This window comes from Sinocyclocheilus anshuiensis, unplaced genomic scaffold (genome assembly GCF_001515605.1).
Source record: "Sinocyclocheilus anshuiensis isolate Anshui unplaced genomic scaffold, SAMN03320099.WGS_v1.1 scaffold1009, whole genome shotgun sequence".
In the NCBI taxonomy this organism is placed as follows: Eukaryota; Metazoa; Chordata; class Actinopteri; order Cypriniformes; family Cyprinidae; genus Sinocyclocheilus; species Sinocyclocheilus anshuiensis.
In genome coordinates, this window is record NW_015555761.1 from 302,615 (window position 1) to 322,074 (window position 19,460).

Below are 19,460 nucleotides of genomic sequence, written 5' to 3' on the forward strand. Positions count from 1 at the left end.
CAAACACCTTATAAAAGTGATTTTTGCATTCTATGGCACCTTTAAGATTTTCTCCTAAATCTGCAAGTTATGAACTACTTTTAGCCTTAAGATGTTTTGTGAATACAGGCCCTGGTTTGCATTTAGTCCAGGACCCATTATGAAAGCATTTTCATAGATACTCCACTATCTGAAAGACATTGGCCAAAAATGTCATCCATGGAAAAGTGGTGAAGCAAAAACCACTGCTAACCCAGAAAATATTAAGGCTCATCTGATTTTTTTTTTTAGGTTGGGTGGGTGAGGGAGGGAGGGTAGGTGGGGAAGTTGAATTGATATGTTTTCATGTTCGCATTCTGGTTTGTATGTTGTAAAAAAAAAAAAAAGAAAAAAGAAAAGCTGAATCTGAATGTTGTCAATGCCAAAATGATGATCCGCAAATCTTTTAGGAGAATGTTTTGTGGACTGATGAGTCAAAAGTGGAACTTTTTGGAAGACAGGGGTCCTGTTAAATAATGCCAAATTCCACAAAAAGAACATCATATTTATGGTCAAGCATGGTGGTGGCATTGTACTGGTGCAGGGATGCTTTGCTGCTTCAGAGCCTGGGCAACTGGCAATAATTAAGGCGAACATAAATTCTGAGATAATCTACCAGAAAATCCATGAATGCCCAGTCTTCAGTTTGTAAATTGAAGCTCAAGCATAAGTGGATTATGAGGGAAGCAGGGTTGTGACGGTGAGGAAATTTTCCCACCGGTTAATCGACGTGTGACAACACCGATAATACCGGTATCACCGTGGGGGGGTGGGGGAGAACTTCCCACTTCTTTAGTGGGAAGACAATGATTCAAAGCACAGGGGTAGGTCCATCTCTAAATCGCTCAAAAAAAGGAAAATTACATTTTTGAAGTGGCCTTGTCAAACTTCTGACTTCTCAATCACAATTGAGATAATGTGGCAATGGGCAGTTCAAGCATGAAAACCCCCCAGTGTGGCTGAACTAAAGTAGTTCTGCAAAGAAGAGTGGGCCAAAGTTCCATCACAGCACTGTCAAAGACTGATCTCCAGTTATTAGAGATGGGAAGTTATTGCTGCTAAAAGGGGCACAACCAGATTTTAAATTTAAGAGGTCAATTAGTTTCTTCACATGGGTGATAGGTGTTGGATTGCTAAATAAATAAATATATAAATTTGTTTATTCAGGTTGCCTTTGTTTCATGTTGTATTTCATCTGAAGATCTAGTATGAAATATACACAAAAACAGAAGAAATCAGGATGGGACAAACACATTTTCACAGCACTCTATTAATAATATATGCAAAGAGAAGCTGACATGCAGCGTGACATACTACTCGTCTTCTAATACAATTTTAAACAGCATTTGCTACATCTTTCATTATGCATGCAGCTTTTTTTATTTCACATTGAGACTACACTGAAAATTTGTTATCAACATCTCAAAAGTTCAATGAAATTTATATTTGGTGACTGGAAACTATACTGCTATACTGGCTTTTACAAAGAGATGCATTGAAACATGATACTGATATTTCTCTGGAAATAATCACTGCACAATTAGCCATAACAATTAGCAATGAGTTATGTGAGGTAATACATTTTTCTGCTCCCGAAGTTATAATCCATGTCAGGAAGTCATGAATAGATGGGTAGAGAACACTAAAAATGATCGAATAAGTTCCCAATTACTTAATTGTCCAAATTTAAGTACATTTTGATAAAGTACCTTCCACTGTTCAGGGGGGAGGACTTTCACCACAACAACATCTCCATTGAGAGCCCTGTTACGAGCTGCAATCCCATCCAGAAAGATATCAGCTGACCCATCCTGTACCAAAAAAAATCAAATCACATACAATTCACAATTAAAATTTGCATCAAATGAGAGTTACACTTAATCAGAATTAGGACAATGACAAAGCAACACCCACTACTAATCAAAAAGAGCTGGTCAGTTACTTTTGAATGAGAATCATGATTATGCTAGCAACCATTTGTGTTGTGGTCAGATCTATTTGCCCCCCTTGGTAAACATAAGCAAAGAAGGCTGTGAAAATAAATCTGCATTGTTTACACTTTTGAGCTTACATAAAAAAAAAAAAATTTAGAGGTGGTAGAGGCTAAATTAGAGGGGGTAGAGCAAATGCATGGCGAGGAGGATTGTTCCAGTAATAATTCTGACCACAACTCAATGTTCGATAGTATGTTTAACTTAAGGGTACACTGTATATGTTCAATAGTATGTGCAAGGGTGAAAAAATACTCACAGGAGACGGGACAAAAGCTTCCATGTACTTCTTAGGGTTTATTCTCAGTACTCCCTTAAAGAGAATGACATTTAAATATCTGAATTATGCCAACTGTTTAAATAGTTGTCCATTTTGAGATTTTACTCTACAGAATAAATGACCATAATAAGCCCATGTAAAATTTAAGTCCACTTGTTATTTTTATTTTGAAATATTAAACAGAGAGAACAAGAGAAAAATTTCCAGGATAAAACGAAGCATGTTACATGAAAACAATGTTGTTTGAGAAGTAACCCAAATATACTAAATATATACGAAACTGAATGAAACTGTCTGGGCATCGATAAGAAAAAAAAATAAATAAATAATAATCAAATACAACCCAATATATAGATATTTTTTCCCCTAGTGAAAACCGTTTGGCTTTAGAACATCAAAAATGAATAAAACTGCCGATGACCATGGTAAATAAAAAAAGAAATTGAAGCATTTATGAAAATTTAATCTGCCTTCAATTATCATCCATAAATGTTTTGGATTTTGCATATTTTTGTGGCGTAGGCCAGTAAGGAATTGCAATACTGTCCCCTATTGTTATCTGAACAAATTTGTGTTTTTAATTCACGGATTTACCTGCTTATATTATTTTGATTGTGGGGACAAAGAGATCACTGAGAAAAAAAAAATATAGGGACTAAAAGACTTGTACCAGCAGCTATCACTCTGCTGCTCTCGCCTGAAAAGCACACGCTATTAATTAAACAAATTAAAAGGGAATATGGGAATATTGGGTAAAGGATGCCTACTGTTTTGCTAACTCATTTAAATAAAAATAGCAGGCAGTGTACAGTATATACAACTGCACAGTAAGTAGTAAAGTTTAGTTGACAAACAACATTAACTTTTTTTAAGATTTCAGGTTAAAATGTATTTTATTTTTACTCCTTTTCTATTTAATGCAATGCCAACTTCTATGGCTATAGCCAGGTTTAGTTATTTAAAAATAAAACTAAAGATGTTTAAGAATCTTTTTTTTTTTTTTTCCTAAAAACCTTTGAATACTTTGGGGAATTTTCTCCTATTAGCTAAAATAGATATTAAAGTGCCCCTATTATGGATTTTTGAAAATTTACTTTCATGCAGTGTGTAACACAGCTCTAAGTGAATGAAAACATCCTGCAAAGTTTTAAATCTGAAAAGTGCACCTAAATCTGAAAGTGTATAAAGTTATTGTCTCTCTAAAGAAAGTGTCGACTCTGAATCATTTAAACGAGTCATTTTTAAAATGAATCCCAAGCCGTATCACCCTGCAGCCCAAGACTGGCTGCCCACTGAAGCTAAGCAGGATTGAGCCTGGTCAGTACCTGGATGGGAGACCTCCTGGGAAAACTAGGTTGCTGTTGGAAGTGGTGTTAGTGAGGCCAGCAGGGGGTGCTCACCCTGTGGTCTGTGTGGGTCCTAACGCCCCAGTATAGTGATGGGGACACAATACTGTAAAAAAGCACCGTCCTTCGGATGAGACGTTAAACCGAGGTCCTGACTCTCTGTGGTCATTAAAAATCCCATGGCACTTCTCATAAAAGAGTAGGGGTGTAAGAGGGTCCTGGCCAAATTGCCGCAACTGGCCCTATCATGGGTCAGTCTATCATGGCCTCCTAATAATCCCCATCCACTTGACTGGCTCTATGACTCTTTCACCTCTCCACCTGTAGCTGGTGTGTGGTGAGCGCACTGGCGCCGTTGTCCTGTGGCTGCCGTCGCATCATCCAAGTGGATGTTGCACACTGGTGGTGGTTTTTGCTTTTCTGTCGTCTACTTTTAACACTGTCTTTGAAGTGGTCATTTTGTAGCCAATGCTACAAAATAGTCCAAGGGCTCAACGCTAAGTATTTTTTCTATTGCCCCGGTCAGACCAGTGTTTCAAATTATTACTTGCTCTGCCAATATTTTCATTGTCCCTGCCACAAAAAATAAATAAAATAATTGCTGTTATCATTTTTATCCATGTTATCTTGTATTCTAATAGGCATAAATAAGCTTATATGACACCAATATTTTAGATACCAATAACATTTTACAATTCTCAATATATAAAGGTATCCCAAAAAATATCCATTAAATTTAAAGATCCAAAAAAAAAACAAAAAACCGTGCAATGTTTAATTTATATTAGACTTTATAATTTCAAAATATGAAACAAAAACAGAAAGGTGTGACTTTAGATTTGTGAAATTATGCTACATAAAACGTGCATGAAACAGAAACTGCAGGCGGGCTGAACGAGATGCAATTTCACTCTCAGCCAGCAGGTGGTGCTTATGGAACAGTAATACAGCATTTCCTTGGTTACTACTGTAAACACAGCAGCACTGAGGTATCAAAACAAATTTAAATGCATTATACAGAGGCAAGATGAAAAGAAAACGACATGTAAACTTCTCTGAAAAAAGCCAGTTTCCCTCAGAAACACATTTATATAAAATTCAATATTTAGGATTCCTATATTTCGCGCATCATGAACAGTGATCTTGTTCTGCCTGCTATAGTATTTTCTCCTCTTTGCGTCCGTCTTCAGCATCTCTGGCCACTCTTAATGACGCAGAAAGAAAACTCAATTCAGGGCTCGCAGCTGTCTGTACGTGGGCTGTTCACACAGAACACGGCGCACGAGTAGTGAATGCAGTTGTCTTTCGTGCCTGAATGCTTTTAAATCGCTTGAATTTTTAAATTAACAAGGCTTAAAAACACATGCAAATGATAAACTTTCGTGACGACGCAGCAGCGGCCCGATCAGGCAAGTGACAAATCCATCAACTGTCCCGAGCACTTCTTATTGTTGAGCCATGTAGCCTAACCATAACAATAGGCAAAACGCGTGAAACAATGTGATAAAAAAAAAAAATGGTATAGAAAAATTACATTTTGATAAATGGAAACTAAAATTTAAAGCGACAAATGAAAATCCCTGATTAGGGATGTAACGATTACCGGTTTGACGATAAATTATGATAAAATTCCCCACAGTTAGTATTACCATTTCATCTTTTAATTATCAAATGCGCACAGCACGCAGAGTAGTTTCATTTTGAGTGAAAACAGGGCGAAAAAGCTGGGAGGTTTTAAAAGAGTGCTAAGGGAATTATACAAATGAATATAAGAATGAATTAATTATATGAATGTACCTCTGAAGATTCTGACTGTCTTCAGAAACGATTCGATGGCATTTTGTTCTCATTTTCGCTCCATGTAATACCTAATAAAGTAGTGTTTTTAATCAGCAATACTGCTTTGTCCACAAAAATACGGTATAGAAAAATTACATTTTGATAAATGGAAACTAAAATTTAAAGCGACAAATGGAAATCCCTGATATTCCATGACTTAGACAAAAAATATATACAATTCCTTGACTTTTCCTTGAAAATTCCTATTCCTTGACTCAATGTCTGGAATAGACCTTTTAAAATTCCATGATATTCCAGAAATTCCATGACCCGTGGGAACCCTGCACTAGGTGCCGCTTTTGGAGCTGTAAAAATAGCGGTTTCCCCAGTAACGGCTGTACACAAAGCAGCACTGCGCTCACAAACGCTGCTTTATCAGGCATTACAGGCATGATGAAATGGAAATGAAATCGACCAATCGGACCAATCACCGCAGAGCGTCACGCAAAGTGAATCATTGAGCGAATCGATTGGAAGTCGTTGAGTAAATAAGGTAAAAATAAATGCATATTATAAGACAATGAAAGTGTTTTTTGACCTTGCATGCATGTCTACCCGTTGTTGGGGACTCCCAAAACCAAAAAATTAACCTTTCATAACCCATAATAGGGGCACTTTAAAATCTTGAGTGTTATATCTGGCAACGTGTGTGAATTACTTGATCCTAATGATTATTAAAAGGGAATACATATCTTGTCCCAACATCAGGATTGATTTAATTTAATTTGTTGTTTAAACACTGATCCTATTCTGACTGCAATTTGTTTTTAAATGTATAACATTTTACAGGTTCTGTAAATAATGCTTAGGCAGCACCGTCTACTTGCTCATTACCAGAGTGATCAGGTAACAAGCAGAAAATACTATAAAATTATTAAGATGACAATTTGATTAAAATCTTCATAATTGTTGCTTGATAAGTTCTTAAAGATTCCAAAGCTTCAAGAGATGACTTTGAATCAGTTATTTTGGGCTTTTTGAGATTCCATAAAGGGATGCATTGAAAAGAAAATTCTTGGCCGAAGTCAAAACTGAACAAAATGAAACACTGGACCGAATACCGAACACGCATCTTTTCTTTTCGAATTCCCCCCCTCACTGTGTGGATGGAGGTGGTGAGGTGGCTGGGATTGTGTGGTGGTTTGATCACTTTATCTTTTTGTCTGGTTTTTTCTGTAGGTTTGCAGTGTGATTGCTGTGAGCTTGACTGCTGTGAGAACACTTTTGCTCTTGTGCCACTTCTGTCTTCACTTTCTGGGTAACCTGTGGCCTTCTATAGTTGGTTTTCGTTTTGTTGTTTCTCATTTATATTTTACTTTTATTTTTCTCATGTGGGTATTTGCATCAAAGATTGGTGATGTGATGTTTTAATACTTTTGACCTGTCTGAATAAAAATGTGCCTGTTGTTCAAAGTCACCTCATGGCTCCTTTCGCCTGGTTACTACTGACCTCTTCGGGTCATCCCACCACAATTGGCATAGTCTGCAGGATCATTTTTTTCCGGCGAAGGTGGTTGTGATGTGTCTTTTTACTGGCTATTTGTGCAATTTTTGATTTTCGATTGTAATTAAGTAAACGGTAATCGTGCATGAAGATGATCATCGCAGACTCTGCTTCGCGGACTTTGGATTCTACTGTTGTGCTTGAACTGTCTTCTCAAATAAATTGTCAACAGATATGGAACAAGAACTAATAGACTTGCGAGAGCAAGTACGGAACTTGCAAGCACAAAATGAGGAGCTGATGAGAGAGCGGCCCCCTGCCCAGTAGCAGTGCTTCTAACCAACCTCACCCTTCTGCAAATAATGCTCCATCTCCAGTGTCTTTTAACAGGGTGCTTTATGTGCCTCGGGAGAGGAAGTGCCCACGTTTTTACGGGAACATGGACTCCAATTTGAGTACTGAGGACTGGACTGAGGAGGCTAAGGTGTGTATTGAGGGTAGGGGTTGGTCTGATAAAGAAAAGGTGGTGTTTTTGCTTGATCATCTGGGGGGGTGGGGGGGAGGCCAGAATAGAGATAAAACTCCTTGCACCAGATACTAGGGAAACTCCAGGAGTCTGTTTTTGAAGTTTTAAGAGATTTGTATGGGGGGGGAGACAGACATTTGTGCAATTACAACAGAGGTTTTATGAGCGAAAAACAAAGAGAAGGTGAATCGCTGACTGAATTTTTTCATGCTTTAAATGTCATTGATGGACTCAATTCTTAATAGTAATCCAGGCAGTGTTCCGAATTCTGATAAAGTGCTTCGTGATCAGTTTGTTGAATATGTTCGAGATGTAATGTTGAAACGGGAGTTAAAACGTTTTGTCAGGGAGAAACCATCTTCTACGCTGCTGGAGGTTCGACGTGAAGCTCTTAGGTGGGTGGAAGAGGGGAATAGGGAAGCAGCTGCTTCATATTCTCAGCCATGGTGTAATGCTACTCAAGGCAGGGTTGTTGAACTTGAGCCTAAGGTTAGATTTCAGGAGTCGCCACAATTAAAGGAGGTTAAAGAAATGTTGAGACAACAACAAGCACAAATAAATGAACTTACCCAGCGTCTTGATAGTTTTATGTCTCAAAAGAATGATCCTCCTGTTGTTACTTCAGCTAGGCAAAATACTTCATGGCGATACCTACGCTGTGATAGAGTTGGGCATATTGCTAGATTTTGTCAATCACCTTGGCCTAGTGAGTCAAATTCTAGATCACCTCAGGCGAACGTAACTGAGACTTCTGTTGGGGAACCTGATAGTATAGCACCCCCTGCAATTTTGAGTCAGATTGCAGAAGGAGCTAGTGAAGTTTCACAGACACCTGTGTGCCCTACTGTCTTACAGCGTCTTGTGGGCAAATGCCCCATTGTAACTGTGTGGATGGGAGGGGTTGAGATCTTGTGTTTATTGGACACTGGGTCAAATGGTAACTACTGTAACAGAGTCGTTTTTTGAGAAACATTTCCGGCAATTGGGGGTGAATGCTCTTAAATAAAAATGTAGCTGGCTTCAATTAAAAGCAGCTAATGGTCTTGAGATACCATATGTGGGTTATTTTGAAATAGATATGACTGTGTTGGGGCAAACTCTTCAAGGACAAGGTATCTTGGTTGTGAAAGATCCTGTTGATACTTTGTTTTATCAAAAGAAAGAACTTACTCCTGGCCTTTTGGGTATGAATGTGATTGGACAGTGTTATAATGACCTGTTTGAAAAACATGGTCCAGCACTATTTTCAGTTCCACAGGTCAGGCAGGCAGAGTTAGGTTGGAGAGATGCCTTGTCTCAGTGTCACCAAGTTGAGGATGCCCCCGTTCCTGGATTTGTTGGTTATGTGAGAGTGCAGTCCTGCCAGCCTGTCCAGATTCCAGCTGGAACTATGAGGTTAGTACCTGCCTTGTGTCCGAAGAACATACAAAGTTGTAAGGTAGTTTTTTTAGAACCCCAGGGTCCATAGGATGGGGGGCTGCCTGCTGGAGTGTTAATTTCACCTGCCCTGTTGCAATGTATACAAGGTGTAGTTCATGTACCGGTAGTTAATGTTGGTACAGAACCTCTATATTTGCCACCAAGAATTAGATTGGGTAGTTTGGTTATTGCTGAAGTAATGAAATCAAATCAAGACATTTTCTTTAAGGGAGATTTATCACAGGACCCTAATACAGTGATTGTTCAATGTCAAACTATTACATCAGAGTCGAGTATTGATGTGCAGGGGTTAGAACTGTCTGGGCTTTTAGAGGTTGAGGAGGAGGAAGTGAGAAGATTGTTGATGAAATATTCTGATGTTTTTGCCAAGAATGATAGTGATCTGGGGTGTACAAATTTACTTGATCATCAAATTCCCCTAGTAGATGACGCACCAGTACGTCAGCGATATCGTAGAATTCCTCCCAGTCAGTTTGAGGATGTGAAGGCACACATTAGACAATTGTTGGACAGTCACGTTATTAGGGAGAGCGGTAGCCCATATGCCTCACCAATTGTGTTGGTGAAGAAGAAAGATGGCGCTTTGAGAATGTGTGTCGACTACCGCCAGCTTAATGCGAGAACTCGTAAAGATGCCTATCCCTGGCCAAGGATAGAGGAATCCCTGGATGCCTTGACTGGAGCTAAGTGGTTTTCGACCTTGGACCTGGCGAGTGGATATAACCAGGTACCAGTTGCTGAAACAGATCGTTTTAAGACTGCTTTTTGCACCCCATTTGGGCTCTTTGAATTCAATAGGATGCCATTTGGATTGTGCAATGCCCCAAGCACTTTTCAAAGATTAATGGAGCAAATTTTTGGGGACCAGAGTTTTCAATCTTTGTTGCTCTATTTGGATGATGTGATCATCTTTTCTACAACCATTAAGCAACACCTTCAGCGACTGGAGCTGGTGCTGGATCGGCTGAGACAACAGAACTTAAAGATAAAACTTAGTAAATGCTGCTTCTTCCGGTCAGAAGTGCGTTATTTGGGGCACGTGGTCTCTTCCACAGGGGTCAGTACAGATCCAGAGAAAATATCAGCTGTAGCCAAGTGGAACCAGCCGCAAAATCTTCAAGAACTTCGATCCTTTCTTGGTTTCGCTAGTTATTACCGGCGGTTTGTTACAAAATTTTCACAGATTGCTGGCCCCTTGAATACGCTAGTGGCAGAAATGATCAGGGGACAAAAGAATAAACGACCCAAGATTAATTTGGGGGCTAAATGGACTGACTCGTGTGAAAATGCTTTCCAGGCTCTTAAAACAGCCCTGACCAATGCTCCAGTTCTTGCTTATGACGATTTTAGTAAGTCCTTTATTTTGGATATTGACGCAAGCCACCAAGGTCTGGGTGCCGTTTTATCCCAAGAGCATGGAGGCAAATGTCGACCAGTCACGTTTGCAAGTCGAGGACTACGACCGTCCGAACGAAACATGCAGAACTATATAGTTCAATGAAGCTGGAGTTTTTGGCCCTGAAATGGGCTGTTGCAGAAAAGTTTAGAGAGTACCTGTTGGGTCAGAAGTGCTTAGTATATACAGATAATAATCCACTTAGCCATTTGCAAACTGCAAAGTTAGGAGCATTGGAGCAGCGTTGGGCTAATCAGCTGGCAGATTTTGATCTGGAAATAAAATATAAGCCTGGACGTTCCAATGTTAATGCCGATGCTCTTTCTAGAAAAAATGCTGCATCTGTAGCTGAATTGGCTATGACAACTGCAATGCCGAAGGAGTTATATCAGTATGCTTATGACAGTCAGCGTGTAGTTGTCAGTGAAACAATTTCTGCCCTCCCTGAACAGCTTAGAGAAAATCTTGGTGCTCTGCAAGAAGCTGACTCCGTTATTGGGCGATTCCTTGTGTATTGGGATCGTCAAAGGCCCCCAGATACACAGGAGAGAGCAGCAGAGTCATCAGTGGTGCTTGAATTGGTACGGCAGTGGGGGAAGCTGGTGAAGATAGAGGGAGTGCTGTATCGGAGATTCTGTCCCCAGGAGGGACATCGAGAAATTCGCCAGGTTGTGTTACCAGCTGTTCTCAGGGAAAGAGTCCTCACAAGTCTGCATGATGACCACGGCCATCAAGGAATTGAGCGGACAGCAAGTTTAGTGAGAACTCGATGTTACTGGCCTGGTATGTTCAAGTTCATTGAGGAATGGTGTAAGAAATGCCAGCGCTGCACCTTAGCTAAAGTGGTACGACCAAAAGTACGTAGTTTTATGGGACATCTGATGGCAGAGAGACCATTAAATATTCTGGCCATTGATTTCACGTTGTTGGAACCTGCATCAAATGGACTCGAAAATGTACTAGTTCTGACCGACGTATTTTCGAAGTTCACACAAGCCATCCCAACTAAAGATCAAACGGCAGCAAGAGTGGCACATGTTTTAGTGGAACGTTGGTTCTACTTATTTGGAGTACCATGACAAATTCATTCAGATCAGGGACGGTGTTTTGAAAGCAAGCTGATCCAAGAATTATGCAGACTGTATGGTATTTCAAAAACTCGCACCACACTGTACCGACCGCAAGGGAATGGTCAATGCGAACGCTTTAACAGAACGATGCATGATTTGTTGCATACGTTGCCACCAGAGGAAAAATGTCATTGGCCAGACCATCTTGCTCAGGTAGTGTTTGCTTATAATACCACAGAGCACCAGTCTACTGGGTATTCTCCCTATGTCCTCATGTTTGGACAAGAGCCCCATTTACCTGTCGATTTCTTGTTGGGATTGGATAGTTATGTCCAGAGTGATGTAGACTGGGTGGTGGACCACAAAGACAATTTGGAACGAATATTTAACAAGGCTCGAGCCCACCTTCAGTGTGCTACAGAACACCGTGCTCGATTAAACGATCTTGCGGTGCGACATGAAAAGTTAAGAGAAGGCCAGGTTGTGTAACAGAGAGCCCATAACATAAAAGGCAGGAATAAGATCCAAGATGCCTGAAATTCAACTCCCTATAAAGTGGTCCGGTGTCCAGATGGACATTGAGCTGTGTATGCTATTGCTCCGGCAGATGGAGGTGGTAATATTAGAAACATTTATCGTTCTGAATTGCGTCCAGCCTATACCTCCCCGGACGATCCTGGTCTCTCAGATCTAGTTGACCATCAGGAAATTTCTAGCGATAAAGAGGGAGACATGGTAATGATGTCACCAATGCCTGAGAGTGTATCTACTCAAGATAAAGTTCAAGTTCAAACTAGATCTCAACCTTTGCAGGAAGATAGCACCAACTCTACTTTAACTTCAGCAGTGGATTATGTTGAAGATCCTCCACAACAGGAAGAAGTTGCAAGGCGTACAAGGAGGGCAACAGCGGGATGCCATTCAAACCCAAATCATCTCCCTCGGTCCGTATGTATTAGTGAAACTCAGCTAAATGGTCAGGTTATTTTTCCTATGACGGGGCTGTCCAACAATAACTCGACTGTAGTGTTTCGCCCGTGGTTGTAGGGGGCTAATGCAATCGACGGGACGTCGATTTAAATTTAAGGGGGTAGATTGTAATGGGACCATGATTCGGGCACTACAAGTCCCAGCAGCCCCAGCGTTATATAAGGAAGTAGTGAAGTTTGTTTGCTCTTTCGCTTCTGCATTTGATTTCGGGGATGTCGTGGTGGATATAGAAGTTGAAAAGAATGATATAGCACTTCAAAAGAATGGCAGCAGATAAGCAGTTACGTTAAATAATGCCGGAGCTTCGTCGTGAACTGAACATATGATGCACCGATTAAGGAGTGTTGTGGCTGGATTATTGTCTGACTGATGGTTGCCTGACTGTCCCAGTCGAAAATAGTGGATGTTAGAGCGATGCACAGTTACCGTTTACTTTAGATTTAATACTTATGTTATTGTTTTTTTATTTTCTTTTGTTCTGTGAATTTGGGACCCAGAGTGGCAGAGGAGAGATTAAGTCCCAAAGAAACTGGGTTAATAGTGACTGTGTTACAATATTGACTTGTATTTGTGTCACCTGCATTGCCCACTGTTAATTAAGTTGTTTGTTTCTTTTGTAGGTTTCTTAAGCCAATGGTGGCCACTGAGTTGCCCTCACTGTGTGGATGGTGGTGGTGAGGTGGCTGGGATTGTGTGGTGGTGTGATCACGTTATTTCTATTTTTTTCTGTAGGTTTGCAGTGTGATTGCTGTGAGCCTGACTGTTGTGAGAACACTTTTGCTCTTGTGCCACTTCTGGCACTTTCTTAACATTTATGAATGTTGATGGAGTTCTTGCTTTTTCTTAGCTTTTATTTTGGCAGAAACCCGCAGGAAGGTCTTAGCGCATCTTTTTGTTGACAACAACAGGTTTATAAATGATTCTTATCACGAATTTGGGAAGATGTTTGTCGCATATATCACATTGTCACATCCATGCCTTGTAAAAATTCATAAAAATGTTACTGAGAAACTGAAGAGTAACACCGTTTCAGCACAGAGTTTGCTGCATTGTAAATAGTGCACACCTCTCACTCTACGCTGGTTGCTATTTGATCTCATCACCAAAAATGTCAATGTTTGCTACAATTTATTCAGTCTTTTCGCTTATTCTTCAGTTAATTTCGGTGCATCCCTAATTCCATGTAGGAATTCTGCAATAATGTGCTTGTTCCAAATGGTTAAAATCCACTTTGAGATGGATTTGTTATTAAGTTTGTTGAATTTGTTATTAAGTTTGGTTGCATATTGTATAATATCTGCATATCTGATTTCCAAGGAAGGTTAAAAAAAATGGGTTCTGTGCCGTACCCAGGGTTAAAATTCTGGTAAATTGTATATTTTAAGGTGTTAGTCACTAGTCTCAATTGTTTTTAACTATTTTTGCTTAAACTTAAACTGTCCTGTGGTGTGACAAATTCATTTTCAAATTCATTCAGCAAAGTACAAATATTCCAGGCATGCTCTCAGTTACGATTATTATAAAGTTAATTAATATATATATATATTTTTTTTTTATTTATTTTATTTTTTTTTTTAGCAATGGCATAATACTTCAATTGACAATTTTACACACATATATTATACAACTTTAGCAGCGTACACTAACATAATGTGAAAAAGACTTTTAGAAAATCTCAACTGGTTGGAAACCATCCATTATTCACTACATCACTATTTCTGTGAAGCTGCTTTGAAATAATCTGTATTGTGAAAAGCGTTATGCAAATAAAATTAACTTGACTACTTTTTCCCCCACATTGTTTTTTTATATTATGCAAATTATGCATGTATAAAAAAGGTTTTTAAAAAGTAAAACCATTTTAGATGCTCAGAAGTTAAGCATGTCACACTGCAGAACATGGTCATTGCTTGGCTTGTACAGTTAACTACCCAGAAGTATAGGTTTACATGTACTATATCACCTTCATGAGTTCTCCTCTCTCCAGGCCTGCAGAAACATCCTCAGTGCACATGTACTGCTCAAACAGTTGCTTCCGGGACCCTCTACCACCTTTAGTGCCTTTATCTTTATTGCTTTGTGGTAAGCTTTCCTTTGATGCTGTAAAAAGAAAGGCAAAAGAAAGATTAAAAAAAAACTGCAGCTCACATGCAAAAAAATAAAAAAAAGGTTAATTTAGATTTGGAATAAAACTAAATTTGTTCATGTATGTCACATGATTTTTTTTTTTTTCCAAGCTTTTTTTTATATTAGCTTTGAAACCATGTATACAGTAGTCAACATTTGAAGTGGATAAAAAAAAGTTCATCAAAGTTGTCCTGAGACAAGAACACATTTTGGTTTTAGGACAACTTTGATGAAAGGTTTTGATCCACTTCAAATGTTGACTAGTGTATATTAGATTCGTTTTCCTAACTTTTAGCACATGTAAAACACGCATTTAAAAATGACAGTCTGTTTGTTTCGGGAATAGTGGCTAAAATACTGATGACTAACAAAGCTAAAAATCACACATTGAGTGGGTAAAATTACTCCACAATTTTCATTACAAATTCAGCCTATTACAATTGTTTATGATCTCATGGCACTCAGTGGGCTTGCATGGCAGGCAATCACAGATAAATGACAGAGACAGTTGTTTGAGTTTCCACCCTTCTTCTATTTTCAATGGTGAGTTTGACAGACCGCCAACAAAAGAGGGCAGCAGCTGGGTGCGATACCCCTCACCAAAACAGATTTAAGCCAAGTTTGAATGGCACCTTAAAGACTTATTAGCCATAAAACAAACAAACCAACAAAAAAGCCCTGTTTTTTTGTGTTCCACCCAACCCCTCATTTCCAAAGGAAATACATCAAAACCAAAGTTAAATATGCAATTTCATGTCTTTAAAATCCCAAAATGAAATTTCTGTTATTATTTACTAACCCTCATTTTGTTCCAAACCTGTATGCATTTCTTTCTTCTACAGAACACAAAACAAACAAAAAAAAAAATAGTTTGGACAGTTATGACAACTATTGACTTCCACTTTATCTATATAAAAAAATAAAAATAAAAAAAAACACTCAAGACATTTGAGAAAACCTTTTATGTTTCACAGAAGAAACATAAGTTTTCAAAGTACAGTTTTGGAACAACATGAGAGTGAGTAGCTGACAGAATTTTTATTTTGGGGTGAAATATTGCTTTAATCTAAACAAAAATGATTCTTTGATTTTGAACAAATCATTAAGTCAACGTGAAACAACATTGGCAAACTAATTCAAATACATTGAGGCCTTGTCCACACTAACAGGTTTTTGTTTGAAAACGCATCTTTCTCTCAGTTTTGGCCTTCCATCCACACTGAGATGGTGTTTTTGTCAAGGAAAACGCTCTCCAAAGTAGATGCATTTGAAAACGCCGTTTTCACGTTGTAGTGTGGACTGTGAAAAAAGAGCCTTTCAAGAACGATGATGCATGTTTAGTCATGTGACACATATTGAACCAATACCAATATGTTTATAATGGTACCATGTTTATACTGGTATTGTGCCTGTTATGTGCTATTCACTTTCACACTATTGCTAGATGTGTTACTTTGTACACTCTTAATATCACAGTCCTGCAAAGATTACAGAAAATTTACTCGGGATCACTGTTTGCAGCAATACATGGCAGCATTTGCATTTTAGATCAGACATACAATTGTGAGTGAGTGCGACCTGAACGCGACAGTGAATGGTGAGATATTTTCCTAAAACTGATCCAGCCAGAAGAATAGCATGAAAACGCATGTCTGTTACATCTGTATCGTCCCAGTGAGCTTTTTTGAGGCTTTACGCATGCGCAGTAAAACGAATTTAAAATTTTCTGACATTACAGTGTGGATGAGAAATTTTGGAAAACACTTAAATACTAGTGTGGATGGAGAGCGTTTTAAAACAAACGCACCATTTTCAAATGTATCTGGATTAATGTAGACATTGCCTTTATACAGGTGCATCTCAATAAATTCGAATGTCGTGGAAAAGTTCATTTATTTCAGTAATTCAACTCAAATTGTGAAACTCGTGTATTAAATAAATTCAGTGCACACAGACTGAAGTAGTTTAAGTCTTTGGTTCTTTTAATTGTGATGATTTTGGCTCACATTTAACAAAAACCCACCAATTCACTATCTCAACAAATTAGAATACTTCATAAGAAGAAGAAAAAGAAGAAAAAACATTTTTAGTGAATTGTTGGCCTTCTGGAAAGTATGTTAATTTACTGTTCATGTACTCAATACTTGGTAGGGGGCTCCTTTTGCTTTAATTACTGCCTCAATTCGGCGTGGCATGGTGGACAACTGTCAGATCAGCAGTCTTCCCCATGATTGTATCTCAATGTGAACTAGTGAACTCTAGTGAAGTCTAGTGAACCAAACTGAGAGACCATTTTGAAGGCTCAGGAAACCTTTGCAGGTGTTTTGAGTTGATTAGCTGATTGGCATGTCACCATATTCTAATTTGGTGAGATAGTGAGTTGGTGGGTTTTTGTTAAATGTGAGCCAAAATCATCACAATTAAAAGAACCAAAGACTTAAACTACTTCAGTCTGTGTGCATTGAATTTATTTAATACAAGAGTTTCACAATTTGAGTTGAATTACTGAAATAAATGAACTTTTCCACGACATTCTAATTTATTGAGATGCACCTGTATATGAAATAAATAAGGCTTGGTTTTGAGACACTGGCTCTTCATTTCAGTAAGTACCTTGAGTTTGAGGAGATTTTATGTTTTTATTTGGTGATTTCCCAGCAATAATGAGGTCAACTTCAGGACCACATTCCCCCTCATCTTTTTTCACCAAATTTCCTTTTAATCTCTTCTTCTTTGATTTGTTCTTTGCTTGTTCCTCCCCACACGAACAGCTCAACTGTTGACTGTCACCTTCCTCAGATCCCACCAGATTTGAGCTCATTTTGATGTCTTCTTCATTTCTCTTGTGTTGCAGTTTTGAGGGTACCTTTTTGGGTGCAGTAGCCTTATGTAGCTCCATTATGGCATGCTTTTCCAGCATGCCAGGCTTTATGCCCTGGTCTTCAGTGCATGTCACCTGATAGCTGGTTTTGTCCGTGTACAAACAGATGGAGGCATCAGCCATCTGCCTACTCTGTTGAGAGGATAAGCTATCAACAGAATAAGATGACTCTGAATTGCCCTTTTTTCTCCTGCTCACAACATTCACAGACCTGCTAACTGATGTACTCATGCTCTCCTCCACCTGCTGCTTCGCTAACTCTTGCAAGTAAGAACGAAACTTGCCATTCTGATGCTGATTCAGAAGTCTTGCATAGGCGTCCTTCTGGGATCGGAGGAGATTTTGTGCACCATCTCTAGGTTTAGTAGTTCTCTTTACTTTAGGGGAAGATGCCATAATCTCTGCAAAGAATCAACATGTCGGTGGTCACAACCGGTTAATGGAACAGAGCTTTTGTTTTGCAGATCAAAAATTAGATATCATATAAACGAATCGTGCTTACTATGTCTTAAAAAAAAATCTAAAATGTTTAATGACTGGAAAAATGTTTTAGAAAAAAGTGACACACTGTTTAAAAGGTTTATAAGGGTTTCTTCAACTACGGTCAATTTTAGCCCATGTTACATTAAATTAATAAATTATGGATTCTCTGTCTTATATTTCATAACAAGAATGCTCTTCATTGACACGGTTTCATACAGAATAAAAAAAGTACTCTAACTTGCTGAAACATACATACATAAATACATATATATATATATATATATATATATACATAATAAAAACTTATTGAAGAGTAAAATGATTGACTGATGTAGAAATAGGGTCAGAACTTTCTGATGCAGTCATATATTGTGTAAAAATTGATCTGCTCTGCACATTTTTTATATCTCACTTATTTAACGCACCTGATTCAGATCATCAGCTCTTTGGGAGAGCGAGATCCATGAACTGAACTGAGTGTGTCAGATAAGAGAATACAAAATGTGCAGAGTAGTGTGGGTCCCTAGGACTTAAGTTGAGAACCACTGGTTTAGATCATCACGTTTAAAAATGTGGATAAACATGCAGAAGTTTAAATAAAAGTCAACCCTAGGACATAAAAGTGCTTGCAGTTGAAGAAACAGCCTTACATAACTCCCATTTCTCATGTTTAGAGTTTAGTTTAATACATGGTTTATCAATGAAGGGATTTACTATTGTGTGAGGCAATCTATTCGTTTATGAGCTTAACAGCTTCATCCTAGTAATTTACACGCAGTATCTTTCAATAAAATTCACATGTATACTAATGGAAAGCTATATTAACAAGCATAAACACAATTATAAACATAAATAACAACTCACCGTCTATAGCTGTTTTTCAGAGTGAATATCTGTTGCAAAACCACACCACCAACTGCGCATTTCTTCCGGGTCCTATAAATGATACGCTGTCGTTGCATCATGGGAATTGTAGTTCTCTTGCGTAGCGATATCACGCCTCAGTGCGTTCCAAACGGGATATATCGCCCTCCGAAGGGCATTTCGCAGTGAAAACAATCATGGCCGCCGTATTGAAGGGTCGTTCCAAAACGAAGTGCTCAAAACTGGCCACTTCAAAGGGCCCTTCGGAATGAAGGATTTCGAAGGGTACACTTCGGGCTCCCATGATCCTTTGCGCAGACTCTTTGCATGATTACGGCACCTCCGTGTGGGCACGTGATGATGACGCAGAAGGGCACTTCAAGGAACAGTTGTTTGGTCCCCTACACCAGGGGTTTTCAACCTGTGGACACCAGCACCTGTCAAGGGGGGCGCGAGCATCAGTTAATTCAGAGACGTTCTCTTGAGAATTTATGAATATTAGTTAACTGCTAGTCGACAGTTAGAGCAGAGTTGGCTCGAGTATCAGTCACGCTCAGTGTTGCCAAGTTGGGTTGTGAAAACCTGGCAACCCTGGTCATACTTATTGACAGTGTAAGATGATTTACGATTAGCCATATTTTAAAAAGTAGCTCATTATTTCATTTTTTCAAATATTTAATATTTCTACATTCAAATGTTGTATTTAAACTTAACATAACTTATGCAAAATCCATCTATGGATTTTGTTTATAGTGATTTCATTTG

At 38.7% G+C, this 19,460-nt stretch overlaps 1 protein-coding gene across 6 annotated transcripts in view; it reads right to left on the minus strand.

The window, feature by feature from the left end:
• Positions 1 to 18,843, minus strand: part of dis3l2 (DIS3 like 3'-5' exoribonuclease 2) — a 103,992-nt gene extending 85,149 nt beyond the window's left edge. Inside the window, exons 1-6 of one of the 6 annotated variants that reach the window (XM_016467834.1) lie at positions 18,696 to 18,843; positions 17,560 to 17,749; positions 17,081 to 17,475; positions 14,304 to 14,440; positions 2,269 to 2,322; positions 1,728 to 1,829 (exon numbers count right to left, since the gene is read on the minus strand). In XM_016467834.1, coding sequence (XP_016323320.1) covers positions 1,728 to 1,829; positions 2,269 to 2,322; positions 14,304 to 14,440; positions 17,081 to 17,475; positions 17,560 to 17,744 — 873 coding nt within the window. In that variant the 5' untranslated portion in view covers positions 17,745 to 17,749; positions 18,696 to 18,843. Of the gene's footprint in view, positions 1 to 1,727; positions 1,830 to 2,268; positions 2,323 to 14,303; positions 14,441 to 17,080; positions 17,750 to 18,695 lie in introns of those variants that run through there. The other 5 variants (XM_016467833.1, XM_016467832.1, XM_016467837.1 and 2 more) reach the window with 5 other exon arrangements.
• Positions 18,844 to 19,460: the final 617 nt, after the last annotated feature.